Source organism: Motacilla alba, chromosome 3 (genome assembly GCF_015832195.1).
Source record: "Motacilla alba alba isolate MOTALB_02 chromosome 3, Motacilla_alba_V1.0_pri, whole genome shotgun sequence".
Taxonomy (NCBI): domain Eukaryota; kingdom Metazoa; phylum Chordata; class Aves; order Passeriformes; family Motacillidae; genus Motacilla; species Motacilla alba.
Genome location: NC_052018.1, coordinates 24457637 through 24477771, shown reverse-complemented (window position 1 = coordinate 24477771; position 20135 = coordinate 24457637). Strand labels below are relative to the sequence as shown.

General features: G+C 36.6%; 1 protein-coding gene across 1 annotated transcript in view; it reads right to left on the bottom strand.

The window, feature by feature from the left end:
• Positions 1-2228: 2228 nt before the first annotated feature.
• Positions 2229-20135, bottom strand: part of TINAG (tubulointerstitial nephritis antigen) — a 38919-nt gene continuing 21012 nt past the window's right edge. Inside the window, exons 7-11 of the mRNA XM_038133563.1 lie at positions 19724-19904; positions 19229-19274; positions 14641-14746; positions 4094-4139; positions 2229-3028 (exon numbers count right to left, since the gene is read on the bottom strand). Of these exons, the coding sequence (XP_037989491.1) occupies positions 2912-3028; positions 4094-4139; positions 14641-14746; positions 19229-19274; positions 19724-19904 (496 nt within the window). The 3' untranslated portion in view covers positions 2229-2911. The remainder of the gene's footprint in view (positions 3029-4093; positions 4140-14640; positions 14747-19228; positions 19275-19723; positions 19905-20135) is intronic.

Below are 20135 nucleotides of genomic sequence, written 5' to 3'. Positions count from 1 at the left end.
TTTCATACAGAGCCTGAGGCAGCCCACAGCTTCAAGAGTCCCAAAAACCTTAAAGCACAGAGGATTTCAGTGGTGAGCTTAATCTGACCTCCTGCCTCAGGCTTCTTCCTCAGCTGCCTTCTCCAGGAAAAGCTTTGCGCAGTGCTGCTCCATGATGAAGATTTCCAGACAAAATAATAAATTGTTATAGATGAAGCAATAACATTCACTGTATTATGGTGTGTGCATTTGACAGCTAGACTTATAAAGAAAAGAGAAAACTTATTCCTTTCATTGCATTCATTCTGTCTCTAATATGCCCTAACTAAAAGTTATTTGAGTCAGAGGTGCCTGCTCTGCAGCCCTCACTCACTGACCTCTGCCACTGTCCTTGATTTGAGATGACTGCTGAACATGGAACCAAGAAAATGTCGAGAGCTGGGAGTCTCCACATTTTCTGGAAACAAACATGGTAACTGGATACAGGTGTATCTTGACTGAGGGGATGCAGGAGAACTTTAGAATAAAGCAATGTTTCAATTTTCTGTTAACTGAGGCAGAGACAGCCTCCATCCTAATAAAGGCTTGGTCCTTGCAGTGAGGAATGGGTGCAATGATGTAAGTTCATATAGAAAACAGTTTCCAAATGGTAGTTATAGCATTAAGTGACCAAGTGCAAGTTTCTGTCACATCTCTAGTAAAATATTGTGCTGAAAAGATTTACTAACATATCTTTCTCTTATTATGATTTCTGGAAGCGTAGCTCCTCTCTTCAGGATTGCTGGAAGCGTAGCTCCTCTCTTCAGGATTGCTCTTAGTCTTGCAATTTTCCATGATCTCTGCAACTACAGGAAAAAGAGTTCCCTTGTCATTCTCAGGGCTTGTCTTGTCCCTGCTCTAGATGCAAATTCCTTATGTCTGTGGGAGTTCTTGTTCCTCTTGTTTCATGTTGTGTTCCTATAAATCATGTGGCACTAAGATGCATATAAAGCTTTGCAGCTGTGAGTCCCAGGGCTGGCTGCCAGCTTGAAGCCGTGAAGCCTCCCTAATTTCAGCATGCCCAGGGGAAGCTGTCCTTGAGGAATCTCACTCTGGGCATCCGAGACAAAGCAAGTATCCTAAATTAGAAGCTTAACATTACAAACCAGATCTTAGGAAGGTCTCATAAGGGAATCAGGAGCAGCAGTAGCCACTGGCAAAAGTAAAAGCCACAGCAGTGCAAGCCAATTTGAAGTTGAAATAAATAATCCCCCCCAGAGTTACTGAACATGTTTTTACAGTGGCATACACTTCAAAGTTAAATTATACTCACCTGAAATCTTGACATTTATGGAATCAATACATACCAACAGGTTGGGAAATGGGTCTGCAGATGATTCAGTATACTTTCAAGTACTGGCTTAGCTCACTAAAACTAGAAGAGTTATTTCTCTCACAGCATTTAGAGCTTCTAAAATTGTTTGTGTTACAATTTGCTACAAATTTCAAGTGATAAAGGGGTTTTTGTGCCTAAATTCAGTTTACTATATGACACTAGAAGGCTTGTTGTGCTGCAGTATGGTACTGCCATTTTAACAGTAGCTCCTTTAAGTGATGCAACATAAATTGTCACCCAACTTTAGATTAAGAGAGATTATTTCAGAGACATGGGCACTTGCCATATACCTCTGCCATGAAAAATTCTTGAATGAACTTGCTGATGACATTAGAAAACAGGTTCTTATTCTAGAAAGAATAAACATTATTAAACACACTGAAGGTATACCTGGAAGTTCTTTGTTCACTGATATTTCATGGCAGCTCTTTCCCCCTACTTATTTAACATGACATGTTTTCTTTCATAGATGATTTTATTCCAGTTGGCATTTGGCCTTTTGATTAATTGAAACAGAAAGGGCTAGAAAGTATTTTATTTCTTCTTATGTCAATAGTTTCAATATTGATATTTTAATTAGCAAATAAGCAAAACAGTCCTCAAACTTATCAAAATTTGCAGCAATGCTTATAGGAGGGAATGTGGGTCAAAAAGCTGCTTCTTCAGACAGAAGCATTAGGAGTTCTGCATGTCTCATTTGCACCAGTGATCCTGATCACCAACACCAGGAACTGAGCCTGGATTACAGATATGTCAGTCGAGACAAACATCTTTTTCTGTTTACAACAGGCTTTTGGGAATGTTGCCACATGCTTGTTCTCAGGTTAAACAGGGAGTGGAAGGCAAGCAGTCCAGGAATTAGTCTAGTCTAGACTGAAGTGAGAAGAAATTATATTTTCTTATCTTTTTCTTTATTTTATTTTAATTAAAACATTATTAAAATTGTACCATTTTGGTTGTGGTTGCAGGAACCAGAACACACTCTTTCATTGCAAGTTATTTTTGTATTACAATGACTGCATCAACTTTGTGGGATCTACTAGAAAAAAATTAATTTCCTGGATGAGATATTGATACATAGACACAATTTATCTACTTAGTTTTAAGTAAAGGTGTATAGGAAATAATTCTTCAACTACACGATCAGAACTACTTACATTTCTTTGGAATTTATTATCCAGTATGACCATGAGCTGTCTGGGCCAATTTTGTTTGGAAGAGCACCTAATATTTCTGAAATAATTTCTGGTCAGAGTATATATATTGTAAACAGATTAATGCTAACACTGTAACTCCATTTTTTTCAGGCATTGTTCAATGAGGAGGGAACTTCCTGCTCTGTGAGACATCAAGGTTTTCAGTAGTAATGATTTTAGTCTAAAGGGTTTTTTGTACCAGGTGAGATCCAAGAGTGCTATGATGTCTGCAGTGTGTTCAAGTCAGGCAGACCTCATGAGGGCTAATAGAAAGGTAACTTAGAGAGGACAACATTTTTTTCCCCATAAAGACTCAATATACAACAATGGAAAAAATAGATAAATCAAGCAGATAGATAAACTATGGTTGTCCCAAAGTAGCTAAAATCAGCTTCTCAATATCACACTCATTTTGTCCACGAAGAATCCTAAAATAACCATTTTCTCCCCAGGATTTTCCCCAGGAATTTGCAGCAATCTAAAAGTAAACAAAACAGAAAAAATATTATTTTAAAATGCAGGGTGTAATGTGCAAAATTAATCTTTTGTATTAGTTTCCTTTTTACAGAACAGAGTCTCTCAGATTGGGTGCACTGAGAATTAGCATGTGTCTTTTTCTGATTTCTAATAATTTACTCATTTTTTGGTTTGATCAAAATTTCAGTTCCAAAATCAGGTTTAGTAAAAATGAAATAGTATTTCTACAAGACAGTTTGATGCAGGGAAGCAGAAATCATTAAATGAATATTCTACTCTTTACTGCTGAAAGTGGTTATTGAAATAACAATGGTCAGAATTCCAAAGACACGCCAAAGATTTATATAAAAAAAAGCTCAATTTTAAAGAATGAAGTTTTATTCAGGTAGTTATTGACACATTAAGAAACATATTTTCTGATGAAGTCTCCGTAGTCTCAGTAGGTTTTGCCTTTGATGCCAGTGAAACTGCCTACCATAAGCCCTGCCATCAGCTGCGTAAACACCAAAGTACCTTCAGATGAACACAGGAATAGTGGGATGAGTTGTTAGTCATAGTCCAAGTGATAAAATTTGACTTACTCTAAATGGCTTGAAGGAAATGTTCTTAGTTTGATTGGTTTTTGTTTTGGGGGCTTATTCTGAGGCTGGATAACAATTTCCAACACTGTTTAAACAGAAAATTTGTCTTTTCCAAATATTTTAACAATTACTGTTGATTATTTTACTGACTTTCATTTGCAGGCATCAAAAAGAACTGACTCTTCATAGAAATTTTTAATAACATTTGAAAAATTGTATAACATTTGAAACAGAAAAGGCAGTGTAGGAAAAAACCAGAGGTATAGGTGGGATGAAACAGGCTTTGAAATTGAGGTAGGTGATGCAATAGTTTGAGGGTCAGCATGATGAAAGTTGCCAGAGAGGGAATTGAATTATGCAGGACACCTTAAGGTGAAGGAAAAAAATAGATGCAGAGAGAGTGAATGAAAGTAAAGAAGTAAATTTTAGATGATCTCTGTTATTTTTTCTCCTGCTTCAAAACACTGTTCCAAGTATTCACTTACCCAAAACTTCTGTTTCTGTCCATTTTTGTCAGGTAATGCTCCCCACCTTTTAGAAAAGAATGGTACTTTGATGAAGCAAGCAGTCAGAAAATACAAGCATTAGTTGTAATAATTATCAGTGTCAGAACAAAGCCTGAGTAACAAACTCTGATGATTCAAGTGAGGCTACCTGCTGCTGACTTGCTTACCACAAGTCAAATTGCCATTAGTTATAAGAAAAAGTTAACACAAGTCTGGTTTTAGTTTTTCATTGCAAAAACCTGTTTTCATTGACAGAATCTCTCTTCTGGAGAGCTTGCCTGCTGAACTGAGCTGTGTAGGAATATTGAAACTATTGTGAGCATATTTCTTCGACTCAGCTGAAGATCCCTAGCAACATTTTTGTTAAAAGTCTCATCCAGCACCTTTACAGAAATAGCTGGTGAGTTGGGACTGAAAATATTCCTAGCTTTTCTCAGATTAAATTGGACTGCTGACAGCCTAATCTGTTTCATTGCATGGGGGGGGACAGGGGAGGAGGGGGGCATTGATGTTTTTGTCATCTTTGAGGGCATGCTAACTTTTGTGGAAATATCTGTGAAATCATACAAGAAATTTTCCCCACCTGCCATCCCTGTCTGCCAAGTGATAGGATTTTCATAGGGTATAGCTGTAGCTGAACTGCTTAATACTCTGGATTTTAGGTCTCACTTTAAACACAGGGCAGAAGTTCCAACCCAACCACCTGGATGTATTTCAGTGAGCAAGAGTTGCACTGGACATCTTAGGTAGTTAAGTACACATGTTTTTTCTGCTGGAGCCTAAAGAGCTCTGTCTTGTTTTTAATTTATGCCATGAATGCATGTCTAGTTACTATTCACAGCTCATGATGCTTGGGTGCCTATGAAAGGGCACAAATAAACAGAAAACCAAAGATGTGAACTTTTAGATGGCTTTCCCCAGTGTGAAGTTAATCCTAGGAAATATCAAATGCCATTGACAGGGTGTTTACTGGTGTATAGCCCATCAACACTGCTTGTTTGAGCTGTATTTGCAGCGCTCATTTTCAAAGGCAACCAGCAAAAATATGATAAGAAATCCCACACTGTGAATGGGGAAAATGGGATTTTTCCATCATCCTTTTGTTTGAACAGCAACAGTGACATCAACTCTCCTTGGTTAACAGTGAACCCTCATTTACATGGAATACCAGCACTTTTAGCCAGAGGGAAAAAGGAAAGGAAGATAAATTGGTGCCTAGCAGAGAGATGAAATGTGGATTGTAGTTGCAAACACAAATTGTAGCTACTGATAATGAAATTCAAGGAATCAGAAAAACAATGTTTGCCATAATGAGCCTGGAATGCAATTTTTAATTTTTTTTTTAAAGAGGCCTCATGATGCATTTTCTTTTCATTACCACACGAATGTTCACGGATTATTAATAATTGCCATTTCTTTGCCAAATATTTCAGATTCAATATGTCATGATCATAACTTTTTAAAAAAAGTTGTAGGCTTTTGAATTTTATATCTGATTCAGATTTACTTCTTTACTCATGGCCATTTTACTAAAAAAAAATACATCAGCTGTAATGTGAAAGTCCAATGTTTATGTTAGTCTCAAAGAGAGAGAAAATTGCTTTGAATTGATATTCATGTACTCCTGCCTTTTATACCACATATAATTTCTCCTGCTTGCTTGAGTATGACGATGACCAGTTCCCACAGGGTCACATTCCTGTGATTAAATGTTTTTCTAACATTTGTTATTTTCTAAAAGAGTCAACTTCTAGTTTCATACATTGATAGGAATTCATTGATTTTTAGAAATGTTTGTAGATAAAAGAAGACTTATAAGCCATGATAGAAAAGGAACCTTTTTTATCCTTGACTATAACATATCCATGAATTTAGCTTCCCAGGGTTTGTGTCATCATAGATACATAGGCACTTGAGATATGCATTTTATTTACAGTTTAGAAAGAAGAGACGCTTTCTCATTAATCAATGCCTATGGGTATTCATCAAATACTCTAAATTAAAGTAAATCAAAATATAGAGTGTAGCCAGCACTTCAAGAGAAGTGACTGCTTTCCTTTTTTTGGGACTGCCATTCTGTGTCCAGTGCCCAGTCTTGAGCTTCCCCACAGAGGAAAGGCATTAACAGGCTGGAACAAGACCAGCAGGAGTCCACTGAGATGTTTGGGGTCTGGTGCACATAATGTATGAGGAGAGGCTGAGGGAGCTAGCTTTGTTCAGCCATCAGGAGAGAAAGCTTAGGGCAGATAGATTTGTTGTCTTCTTCTCCACACAGGGTGGGTAAAGAGAAGATAGAACAGATTCTCCTGATACATTTTGGGGCTCCCCCCACTGCCCCCCTTCTTTGAACATCCCCTACTTGAACTTCACCCTCCAGTGGAGGTAGTGATGGCTGCATCCAGCTTACTCTAGATAGCAAGATCATCTTCCCTGCAGACTAGCAGCAATAACTAAACTCCCAGTGGAATTAGTTCCCAAGTGGAATTGACAGAGCCTTTAAAGTGACACATTCTTGGACAACATCCATTAGAGAACAGTATTGTATTTTCTGGAAGATGACCAAAATAATCTAATCACACTCTTTTGTTTGCTTTTCTGATTATTCCAGCTTGATATTTACTCCAAATGAATGCCATTTTAAAAGCAAAGAGATGCTGGATCTTATTGGACTTGCACAGACAGAGAATTTCTCTGGGTTATTTTTACAAAGCTTTAGATCACTAATGTCCCTACCTTTGGTATTTTTAGAAAACTATTCAACCTTATGTCCTGGTTTCCACTAGAATAAAGGGTTGTTGTTTTTTTTTTCTCAGTAGCTGTTACAGTACTGTGATTTGAATTTGGAATGAGAGTGATGTTGATAATACACTGATTTTTTGGGTTTTGCTAAGTAAGGACTTTTTTTTCCTTTTGTCTCATGCTTTAACAGTAAAGAGAAATGCAAAATAAACTAGGAGAGATCCTCACTGGGACAGGTGGTTGGAAGAAACCAAAAGGTTATTCCACACCATAGAACTCATGCCCAGTATATAAACTGGGGGAAGTTACCTAGAAACACGTCCAATCTGGGTTCAGGAAGGAGGGTTCTGGTGTCAGTCAGCAGGTGGTGAGCAATTGCATCATACAGCACTTCTTTTTCCCTTTTTATTACCACTTGCCATTATTATTGTATTTTACAGTATTTTTTATTACGAAACTGTTTTTATCTCAATCTACAAGTTTTACTTTGATTTTATCCCCCATTCCACTGGGGTGTGTGGGGGGAGAGATGAAGTTGATAGAGTGACTGCTTAATTTCCAACTGGGCTTAAATCATGACACTATTTCATATCCGAACATTCCATTTTTATTTAGAAGAAAAAGAAGATATTTTAAGAAATCATTGAGAAGGTGTGTTTATCAATTACTGAAAATTACTTTTGAAAGGGAGTTTTCTTCTTTCCAGCAAAAATATTCTATGAGAAATACTCCACTTAGCTTTTCCAAAAGAAACTATCATCATCTTCAATCAAAAATAACCTTGAATAAAAAAAGTAATTTCACAAAACTGCATTCAATCCCCTTCAGGAAAAAAAATAAGCAATGTGTTTCCATTTACTCCAAGGAAACCTGCTCCAAGTGACTCTGTTAAAAGAATTCTTCTGTTGCTCTTTCAGATAAAAGGATGAGTTCTTGTGGTCTTATATAAAATGATTTTCATAATTTTGTGTCCAATTTCATATAGTAGACGCACCTTAGCTGTCCTTTTCAGTAATAACTTACCCTTGACATTAACTCTGTAGGAGCGAGCCCTGAATACACAACTCTGCCTGATAGGCAAGAAACTAGAATACAGAGACTGTTTCAGTAGTGTTACAGAGAATGGAAATTGGTTTTATTTGAACATTTCCCAGTTTGTTTTTCAATAAATTACACCACTAAAATGTAGGTGGACTTCACAAGAAAAGCATAAAGAAAGCTATCAGGAAAAAAGTAAGCTGGCAATTAATCACTGAATAAAATACTAAAAAATGGGAAATATAACCTAACACAAGAAAAAGGGTTATGAGCAGTGGCTTCAAAACTAAGGTGTTTTGGCAGATAACAGATAACTAGGTAACATTTTTGTAGGTAAAATGCTTACACTCATTTTTGTAGGTAAAATGCTCTTAACACAGCAAATACAGTGAAGACTTCTGAAGATTGTGCTAAATAATATTATACAAACTGTCTCCATAAGACTGAAGATATGAACAGAAAACAAATACAGCCTTAAAAATAAAGAGGAATGGCAGGGTTTAGATCTCAAGCTAATTTCTGCAGATTAGTTATTATTAGTAGAATTCAACACTTTGCATTAACCAAGGATTTAAACTGCTTGCTGGACACAAATATATGCAATCCAAAACCTTCTCATCTCAGTTTCTTCCTTGGATTTGGTTGTATAACTATCATAATGCTACCAGAGAAAAAAAATTATAAGTATTGTGGGTCATGTCCTCTTCTTAGTGCTGGATCACAACAGCCTAGTATACTTCAAAATTAGCAATTTTATCTAATCAATTAGACAAAAGTTTAATTCTTAATCTTGTATTAAAAATAAGAAGGTTAGGGTCACTAACTTATGTTCACCACAAGAGAAAGCTTCTTGGAAAATGGTTGCTGGGATTTGAAATTGTATTTTTGCATAGACTTTTCAACATGAGAGGTGAGTCAAATTGAGTCAGTGAGCCAAGAGTTAAATCACTCCCACAGATCCCACAGATCTAGTATAATGAATTGTATGGGGTACAGTCTCATGGATTTAACTGCATGAATCATCAGACACTGTATCTTTTCCCCATGATCTCCTCATATATTTCTCTTTGTTATAAAATATTTGAGTGTTGCTGTTTAATTTTTAACTATAATACCTGATGTTGATTGTCTGACAATGAAAAAGTAATTATTTTCTTCCCCATGAAAGAAAAAGGGAACTCAAGCCCAGGTTTCTTTATTCCGGAGCAAAACAGTTTGGGTTATGACTTTTGGTGGTTTAAGATGTTACTTTTTTGTAGTTATTTTGAGTGTAAGATTGAGTAAGGGCAATTAAGAGAAAAATGTAGAGAAAAAAAAAGTCTCCAAAGCCAAAACCCCAGATATCACTAACAGTAGTCAAGACTTTGGATTTTGGACTTTGGATAGGTGAATCATTTAATTATGTATGAAATCTCAGAATGTTGTTGCTCTGTCTGGCTGTGTCCTCAACATTAAACCTCAAGCTCTTTGCCTCACATATCAATTTTATCTCCATTAATATGGCTTTTTGTGTTCAACATTCAACCAATGTTTTTTTCAGGGCATAGAAGTTTCAGTTTAGTAGTTGGCTAAACCATTTAATCTGCTGCATTATTCCATTTAAATCTTTCAGTGAATTGCTAATTAAAATAGAGAGGAAACATGTTTCCAGCTAATGTACATCTCAGTGTCCTCTTATTAAAGCCTTTTGTCATTCTGAGCTGCTTCCAAGCATTGAAAATCTATCTTGTCCATGAAAGATTATCAAGGCTTTTAATAATATTTGTTTGTTTCCTCCAAGCCTTAAAGTGATAGTCCATAGATTTAATTGCAGCCAAAGGCTTTTGAGACCTTCCTGTATTTTTCAGTGTCATGGTTTCAGCAGTTGCAGCTTTTTAGTGAGGTATGGATCATATATTGTAGCTTGACACTGATATTAAAGTGATTCAGAAATAAAAGTCTGAGAGATTTGTCTAAACAAGCTGCAAACATTCAGCAGCTTACTTCACTAACTTTGAAAAGAGATTTGTTTGAGCTAGAACCACATCTACTCCATCCAATGTACTTCCTTGACTGAACTGTACTTTCCTTACCAAACAGACTATGGCATTTTATACCAACAAATCTGCCCCAGATTTTCTTTTCCTATAGACATTACATTCCTTTTCCTAGATGGAACTAATAAAGCCAGAAGACTAGAAAGAAGAGAAAATATAAAAAGCTCAGCCAACCACCAACCAACCAATCAACAACAAAAAAATTTGCAGAGAATCTGTTAGAGAACAAATATGACAGGTTTGATCAGAAATCCTAGCTTAAATGTACAGATCTGAAAGAAACCTACTACCGAGTTCATCTTTGATGTGAATTTAGTCTTTTTTATTAAGAGACCTTGAGATAAAAATGACAGTTTTGTATGTCATTTTTCAGCCATCAACCTCCTTAAAATAAGAGACTGCCAATGAAAAAAAAGAAAATTACCAAACTAATAGTTTGTCCTCTTTAGTCCCACTTGCCATTTGCAGTTCCATTGTGCCTCTTTAACCAATTTTCATTCTGGTGTCATTGAGAGCTGTAATTGTGGATGTATGGATCCATCAATGCATGAATGTACATACACACATACATATTCAAGATTCTGAAAATACTGTCTTACTATGAATTTTATGCACCAGTCATTTTGGTTTTGAGCAACTTTAAGATGCCATTGCATTTAGGATTTCTGTAATCTAATCTAGAATTTTTCATTTTAGCTATTTAAGTGTGATGTTATCCCACAAATTCTATTATAGTCTACAAGGAGAAATCAGATCCAACAAAGCAATTTAGCTCACCTTTAGATACTTAAACTAGAGTAGATGAGTATCTATAAAAGATAAAGGAAACATGCAGGGGCATAGGAATTTAACTTTTCTATGTCAAAACCTAGCTGTTATATATCCCAGTCTCCATTACTCACTTTTTCTGCTTATCTCCCAGTGTCTGGAATACTCACAGAAACTGTCTGAGAGATCCTGCTCTCTCTAAGTATCATTAGGTCAGTCCATCCTGCCTTCAGATTACTGAAAGCCCTACTTCACTAGAGAGACTGTGACCAAACCCAAACGCTCTGCTACCCACAGCAGCCTCCAGCTGGCTCTTCCACACTTTCCTCTCCTCCTTCCATGCTTTTCCGTCTTTTCATATTCTCTCCCTGAGCCAGAGGTCACACAGTACCTCACTGGAGATAGACTCCCAGTCTTGTCACAGCTGATTTTATAAATAAACCTTTGAATGACAGAAAATAACTTGCAATTTCCCCTTTGCAGAACAAGGGAAGCCAGTCTAAATATTTAAAATCCTTCTGGTCCAATGATCAATTGTGCATTTCTGGTTTTGTACAAATAGCTCTTGCAAGCATCACCAAAATGTATTTGCATTTTATCACTCCATTGCCTTATGTGTTGCACAATTCACGGACAATTTAAGGCATTTTCAAAAATGTTTCTGAGGTATTAAAAATATCAGCTTAAAAGGGTCAGTCATTATTATGGCTGCCTTTTACAAGTATTGAATGTCTTTTATGGAAGGGATTATAAATAAAAATAAGCCTACAATAAACTTCAACCCACAAAAAACTGCATATTTTATCCTATCTATCAGCATGTCTCTGCTCCTTTTTTTCTCCCCAGGAGCCATCTCAGCTAAGCAAAATGCAAATATTCATCAGTATTTTTATCTGAAGTACAACTATGATGAGATCCCCATGAGTTTTTTATTGAGGTCAAGGAGTCTAAATTTTCACTTTTTTCCAAGCTATATATGAGTGACAAAGAACTTATACCCACAACATATATTTTGCATTCAACTTCATTGAAACTAATAAATTATATTAAAAAGTGGTGGCTTAATCCTGAAGACATTAAAATCTATACACCAAAGTGGTTTAGAGATCATGATGCAGAATCCCATTTTATGGCTGGATTTATCATTGCTAGACACACCTAGATTAAGGCTCCAACAGTCTCCATCATGTCAAGATTTAATTCCATTTTTTCAGTTAAACATGTCTGCAAGTATTTTATATGGCACACCCTTCAAGGCCACACCACTTCACCAGTTGTGCCTTAGAAAATTCCAGGACTGGTAATTCTTTATACTGTTGGATCCATTGGATACTTCAGGAATATTCAAATTAAGTCAATGAGTTAGTAAGAAAATGCATTCCCCCCATATTAAACTCTGAACAAGCCTGAGGTTTCTTATATCATCTTCAGTTGTCTTCTTTTTCCTTCACTTAAGTTCTTTTTTAATACATCAGATCACTTGTCTTTCCTCTTTCTCAGTGTTTACCAGTGACCATTCAACACAACCCTGTGTCTTAGTCAAGGTGCTCAGATTTTGCTCAGAGTGGTCCCTTGCCTAAGGGTTGCCGTATTTTCTTTGCACAGCCTGTCAGTTCCCATTTAAATCATCATCCACTTCAGCATGGAAATACAGAATCATAGAATATGCTGACTAGCAAGGGATCCAATAGGATCATTGAGTCCAACTCCTGGCCCTGCACAGGACACCCCAAGAGTCACATCATGTGCCCGAGAGCATTGTCAAAATGCTTCTTCAACTCTGTCAGGCTGGTGCTGTGACCACTGCCCTGGGGGGCTGTTCCAGTGCCCAACCACCCTCTGGGTGAAGTATCTCTTTTTAATATCCTACATAAACTTCCCCTGGCACAACTTCGGACCATTCCCTTGGATTCTGTCACTGGTCACCACAGAGAAGAGATCAATGACTGCCCCTCCTCCCCCCTCACAAGAAGCTGTAACCGCAGTGAGGCCTCTCCTCAGTCTCCTCCAGGCTGAATAGACCAAGTGCCCTCAGTTGCTCCTCATACAGCTTCTCCTCAAGGCCCTTCAACATCTTTGTTGCCCTCTAATAGTTGAATATCTTTCTTATGTTGCAGTGCTCAAAACTGCCCCCAGCACCTGAAGTGAGGCTGCCCCAGTTCAGAGCAGAGAGGGACAATCCCCTCCCTTGCCTGTCTGGCAATGCTGGGCCTGATAACCCCCAGGGTTGGCCTTCCTGGCTGCCAGAGCACTGCTCAGTCATATTCAACTTCCAATCAGCCAGGTTCCCCAGGTCCTTTTCTGTGGCACTGCTTTCCAGTGTGTCATTTCCCAGCCTGTGTGTACATCCAGGGTTGCCCCATCTCAGGTGCAGAATCTGGCATTTCCCCTTGTTGAAATTCATATGGTTGGCACATATGGTTGGCACTTTAGTTATCTCTTCCTCTCTCCCTCCTCAGCCATCACTTTTTCCCCTGGTGCTATTCTTCCATAATCACTCATCTGGGTAGGTTATTCTGCACAATGTGGAGCAGCTTGTCTTCGGGAAGAGTTGTCATCACCCTATGCTTGCCCCAAGCATACTTCACAGCCCTCCCAACACCTGAACTCATAGCCTCACAGCAGCTCATTCCAGAGCTAAAGTATTCAAATTGCTTTGCACATTTTACTGTCTAATGTTATTGGTTTCTCACAGCTGTTACCTTAAATACAGATACAAAAACCAATACTTACCATCTGTCCTCCATAAACATATTTTCCTAATTTAGTGCTCCATTTTTCTACACTAAATTCCAGTTTCTCTTTTTCATTGCTGCACAATATTCTCTATAATAATATGATTGGCAGTTTTTCCTTTATTTGCCTGAGTCAATATTTTTTGCAGCAGTATCAAAGACAATCTGGCATAAGCCTGCTGCTTCTCTTTGCTTCTATGCCACTATCAAGCACACTCTTGTAATCCATAGCCAGCAGTTTCCACAACCATGAAGGGCATTCCCATGCCCTTCATGAAGACGTCTTCACTAATATCACAAGCACAAAATTAACCTTATTTTGCAATTTTATGTTCTTGAAGTACTTGTTGAAAATACTCTCAGTGATTTTCCTAGCACACATTGAATCATTACTTATATGATATTCTAGACCACCAATAAAATATTTTCTTGAGATTCAACAGTCATTTTTCTGTATATTCACTCACTGATTTAATAAAAATTCATCCTTGCATATTCCGTCTATGGCAAAGATTAAAGCCTTGTGGTGTGTTCAGTAATTCAAGCATATGCATTATTAGATGCTTGTCTTCTTAACATAGCGGCCCTGGTCTACATTTGAGAGAAAATCCACTAGTGTACTACACACATGCTTCTGAAGCAGTTTTCCAAATAAAATCAGCAGCATCTCAGCAGCAGTTGGTTTCTATTCAGGGCACAGAGAGCCTAGACTGCTGTGCCAGTAAGCTATGCCATTTCAGTGGGAGGTCGCTGTCAATTTTCATGTTTCTATTTGCATTATGTTTGGTGGAATATTTGAAGAAAATTATGTCAACTTTGTTCACAACTTGATATGTACTTGGAATATTTGTGAATATTAAACCAAGTATTTTTATAAGATGTGTATATATGTATATATATATTATTTTTATGTGTGTGTGTATGTGGATTTTAACTATACTTATATGGGTTTTAATGGTTTATTCTATAAACATTATATTTGAAGTTTTTGAACAAATATAAGATTAGATTAAGAGGTGATGGGTCTACACCTCTTTTCAATACTCTCTAAAATTTGTAGACAAGGCAAAAATGAAACATCAGTCTTATGTTGGGAGCTAGCAGTGTTCCATCTGTTACAGTCAAATCTTTGGGTTACAAACTGGTCCTTGACATTTTATTACACTCATGGCTGGCAGAGAAATAGGGTAAAAGAATGTGCTTTACTCACCCAAGGAGTTTGACTGAATGAGTTTTCCATTTGGATCCCGCTTTCTGGGAGTGTCGATATATTCCCTCTTTGTAAAGGAAAAAATCTTCGTACACTTTCATTATAGCTGAAAAACAATAGGAAAAAACACAGTCAGCAAACATAACCACTTATTATTCTTTGTTCACTGCATTTTACCAGTGAAATTCCTGTTTTGTGTCGGACTGCATTAAGTGATCTTTGTAATTCCTCTAAAAGCATCAATTTCTCAGAAGTGTCCTGCTGTGAGTGAACCAATAGAAATACTTCAACAGAGTTCTCTCTACAGTCTCTTATCAAGTTTGTTACTTTTCCTTGTCATGGAAACTTCCTCTAACTGACTTCTTCTAATGAAGTCAGAGGAAACATTGCCTCATGAAGTCTTACATAAATCTAATTCAATAAAATTAATCTCCCCAAGGCTCATGTATAAACTACTCCATTCAGATCTGCATATTCATGAAAAGTATTTAACAGAAAATGTATATCCTGTGAAATATGGTGGAGTGAAATGCCTTTTTCTGAAACTTGAAGTTCATCAAATACACAGTAATCTCCTTAAAGAAAACTAGATTGTATACATATAAATCGTGACTGCTAGTTAAAAGTTTGGAAAAAGTCACCCTTTTTTTGTAAAAATGTAAGGTGAAAGAGCTGATGGACTGAAAATTTTGTGCAAGAGAATGAAGATTACAAGTTGCATTTTATGCCTATTTATTATTTCTTAGGAACATCATTTATTTTTTTATTAAGAAAATAGTTCTGGGTTTCTTTTCCACATACATTCTGCGACCTTAGTACCATTTGCTTTATGGTGGGCTACCAGATCCAGAGAAATGAAAATACTTTTCAGGTCTACATTACCTTTAGATTCCAGTAATTAGAAGCATTAAACATAAGCTTCATTCCATCTCATTTTTAGCTTATGATTTTAACTGCCACACAGCTTGGAACATGAGAATTAGTGAAATCAAATTTCCTAAAGTCTTGCACCTTGGGAGTACCATAAAGTACAAGTCTCACTGACCATTTTTTATGTGGTTGGACCATTTATAACATATGTGCCTGGTATAGATCTGCAATATCCAGTAATTTGAGATCATAGTGCCATTTTTTTCTGTCTGACTTACTTACAAATTTCTTTTTCCTACCTGAATATTTTCATAAACTTGAAGGAAATTAACTATCTTTAAAAGAACCTCTATCATATTTGGCTGAAGTCAAAAATTTTAGGGGATGAGAGAGATTTCTCAAAACATGGTGAACTGAGGCCAATTGCCTTGCCATGGACAAGCCTGATATGGTGCCCCTTCCCCATCACATCTTTATTGAAGCTCTGGCAATGAGACCTGCTGCTCCTGAGCAAAGACTCTTCTTCCTCTCTGAGAAAGGGGAGTCCCATCTGATGCCAGCATGCCTGGTGCTTAGGCCATTCCATTGTCAAACCCCCCCAACATTTGAGCTGTGACACCAGCCGTGGAGCCATGATGTCTGAGTAGACTCAGCCCATCCATATCTTCCAGTGTTGCTGCCTTAAACTGTAAGTACAAAGGAGAATATAACTTGTGCCCTAAATGAGACACATTCTTGTCTGCGAAGAGATATCATACCTAATTTTTTTTTCCATTGAAATGAAGTAGAAATTTTTGAAGTGTGTTTCCAGAATAACTTTAGTTTATGTGATAGAATTTTATCCATGATTGTATATTATTTATACATTGAACACCTGGGCACATGTGTATACATATATTTGTATATGTGTGTAAATAGATATACCTATGTACATGTAATACCTTGCAATAAGGAGCTAAATAATGGCGCAGTCTGGAGTTAGAGTGGTCTAGGTTCATGAAGTACAGGATGGACAAAGGTGATGGTAATTCTAGATCTAGCACTGAGATATTTTTATTTATTCAGTGACTTTGTCCTGATACAGACTGTGACTCGGACAGGACAAGGTGATCACAGTCCACCATCTAATTTTGTTCCTTCTCACATAGGAAAGACTTTGCATTTCCCACAATGAACAGATTAATTATCAATGAATCAGAAAAGGCAGCGATTTTCATAAGATTTACCATAGTTCATGCATGAACTATTTAGTCATGATGAGATTGTCAGATCTATGCATATAGGTGCAGCAGATTAAAAGATTGATTCCACTATGGATTCTCCTGAATAAAATTCTTAATTAGGATTTTTATCTATTTTACATCATACAAAGACATGAGAAATGAAAACTAGGTGATACAAAAGGGAACAAAGTTTAGCTCTATACATTAATATAGCCAAGTGCTTTGTACAGATAATTTTCTTCATCTTTTTATTGATTTACTTTCTTTAGCAAATATAATTTTTTTCCCAAGATCATAACAGCTGAAACTGTAAGTTTTGTGGGGTCAAAACTCTGATGTATTGCCAACAATGTGTGAGCCTTTCTTTTAATTGAGACTGACTAATGGGTCAGAGAGGATAATTTTCCTACATCAGCATTGTAACTATCAGAGTATTTCCTAAAGTCCATGAAAAAAAAAAAGAGCCATATGGGCAATATTTGTATTGTCCATCTGAATGTATTCAAATTATTGGTGAAATTTCACTATGCTTACTTGAAAATGGATTTCTTAAAAAAACTAATATTTCATCTTTGAATCAAAAAATGTTAATTGCTCAGTTTCTGTACCATGTAAGACAACGATGTAGGTCAGAGAGAAATTGTCATTCAAACTTGAAAGCTGTATAACATTAAATCATCAATTACATTCTTAAACCTACTGCTTCATAGTTGTTTAAAAAAACCATATTTTTTCTTAACTTAGAATATGTCCAGAAATCCAAATCCATTCATCATCATGATCTTGAAAGGATCTTGAATATTTTCAAGCTATTAAACATTGCTTAGTACATTAGATAAGACTGTCCCTAAGCACTTTGTAAGTTTGTCAGGAATGACAAGTGAATGAATAATGGAAAACCTCCTTCAATATTTGAAGATCATTTGCAGAAAAAGTATGATATGGTTTTAAAATTAGACTTTTGCCCTGGTTGCATTTGTGATATGGGAAGATAGAAGAGAGGATCAGTGGCAAATTACAGGGTCATAACTGTGATTCATTTAAAACTCATATTAAAGCCAAAAGAAAAAACAGCAAGTGATTTTATTCAGTGATGCATACTCTCAGTTATATGCCGTTATGTAGATCTTGATTTTTCTACAAACATTATTTTAACCTGACAGACAAAAGCATTCAAATTTAAAAAAAAATAAATCTGAATTGTTGAGTGGCTAAAGCCTAACAAATGGATGAATATTGATTATTTCATGTGTAAAATTTAGTACTAGCAGATTAATCCAGAAAAATGTTTGAGATTTGAAACTCAATTGAGGATCCTAATTTTTATCATTTTCTAAAACCGACAGAAATTACTGTCTTTGCATCTAGATCAAACTCAGTGTGAGAAATAATATTTTCCTTGAACAAAGTTGAACAGAAGAAAAAAAAAAAGACTGATGATGTTGATCTTGTTAAGTCTGAATTTCAGATTAATAGCAGCTGCCCACATAGAGCTTTAAGAAGTAATTTCAACTACATGATGCACCAAAATGAATTCTATCCCATAATCAAAACCATTTGAATAATAAATTGAAGATTATGATAATTCCTTATATAATTAAAGGCAGTAGAAATGCAGAAGTCCCCTGAAGTAAAATTCTTTGGTTTTGCATCAGCCAGCCATCCAAGAGAGCTGGAGATCCTGCACTATGACCATTCTCCATCATCTCAAGCCCCACATCCATCAATCTCTCTTGTTACACTGGCTTGGGCTGTGAGCAGGGAACCTGCATTTTCAGCTGGTGCCAGCATCATACGTGGCCCCGAAAGGACAGTATCCAGGGGGAAAAAAAAAAAAAAAAAGAAGTTTTCAGTTCCCTACTCAGTGCTGAGTCTCTGACTGAAGTCTCTGTGTTTCTGACCTCTGAGAGGCCAGGGATCTTCATAGCAGAGTTCAGCAGAAAACTTCAAAACTTGAAGGCATCAACAAGAGCATTTGGGCTCTGAAATGAGAAAATCTGGGGTATTTCAGTACTGAATGATTTGCTGGAAGGCTCATATAGTTCAGCATTACCTTCAGAGGAGAGCAGCTCTTGTGGGCTGGCCTTAGCCGTGAGGGAATCAACCCCAGCCCTATAGAACCGAGTTTGGATTACATTTAATTCCATAAATTGCTATTTCACCAATGACCAAAGAACTGTCATGAAAAACTGCTCCTCTTCTCTGCCATTAGGAAGGTTTCTCTGGTGCAATGCCACACAGATTATCTGCACACAGATTTTGCACCAATTTTCAACATATCCAGCTCAAGGTCATTTTACCCTTTACAGGCTCTGATGCAGCCATGCTGCCTTTAGGGCCATTATTTACCCACCAAATGTCCCTAGATGAGCTACAGTGCATATGACCAGTTTCTTCGCTGTAGCATATAATTTGCATTTTCTAATATTTTGATACAACGTCGTTGCATAGTCTAACTATTTCAATAATGTTATCATCCTTTAAACTTACCATACCTTGCACTGGTCCTCTGTCCTTAATTTCTTTCATTATATCAGTTTCCTGAGAGGAGATGAGAGCAGCAACAGAGAGAGCAAGGGAAGATTACATTTATTAAATTAAATTAAAACTTATACTAATTTATCATTGTGTGCACATATATATAGTGCACACAATATATAAAGGTATATGACTATACCTTTGTACTTGTATTTCTGCTGGAGAATATTTGGTTTACCAAATTAACAAAACCTTCAGAAACATGTTTAATAAGAACAACTGCAGTGTTATGACTACATACTTTCTTTTCTATTTCTATGGGACCACAAAGTACCAACTTTAAAGAGGTTATGTACAACTGAGAAACTATAAAGAATTTCAACTCATAGGAAAATTCAAGGGCAACATAAAAGAAAATTCACAGCTCTTGTCTTGAAGTTAAGTGAACATATTTTAATCAAACCTCAAAGGAGTAAAATTATTGAGACAACAGATGAATTTCATGAACTTACTTTTGAGGACACCCTGTAGTGAGAGGCACACCGGTATAACCGATTGGATTTTTCAAAAGCATTGGGACATGGTCCATTTGTATGGTTTTTTCCATATTCACTTGACACATAACACTGATTTTCAGCTGATGGCCCCAGGTGTTTGTTCCAAAATGATGGATAACAAGCATATGATACAACCCTGTTCAGGTAGTTAAAAAAAAAGCGTTGATAAGAAGCTCGCTCAAAAATTTTTACCATTTTACTTCAAGCTTTTAATTATTTTGCAACTGTCATATTTCAAGTACTACCCTTCAGAAATGTGGATGGCATATTTTCAGCTGGATGGCATTTCCTTCAACTGATATACATAATATTTATGATTAAGTTTCCATTACAGTAGTCCTCTTCCTGCCCTTCTCCAAAGAGAGAT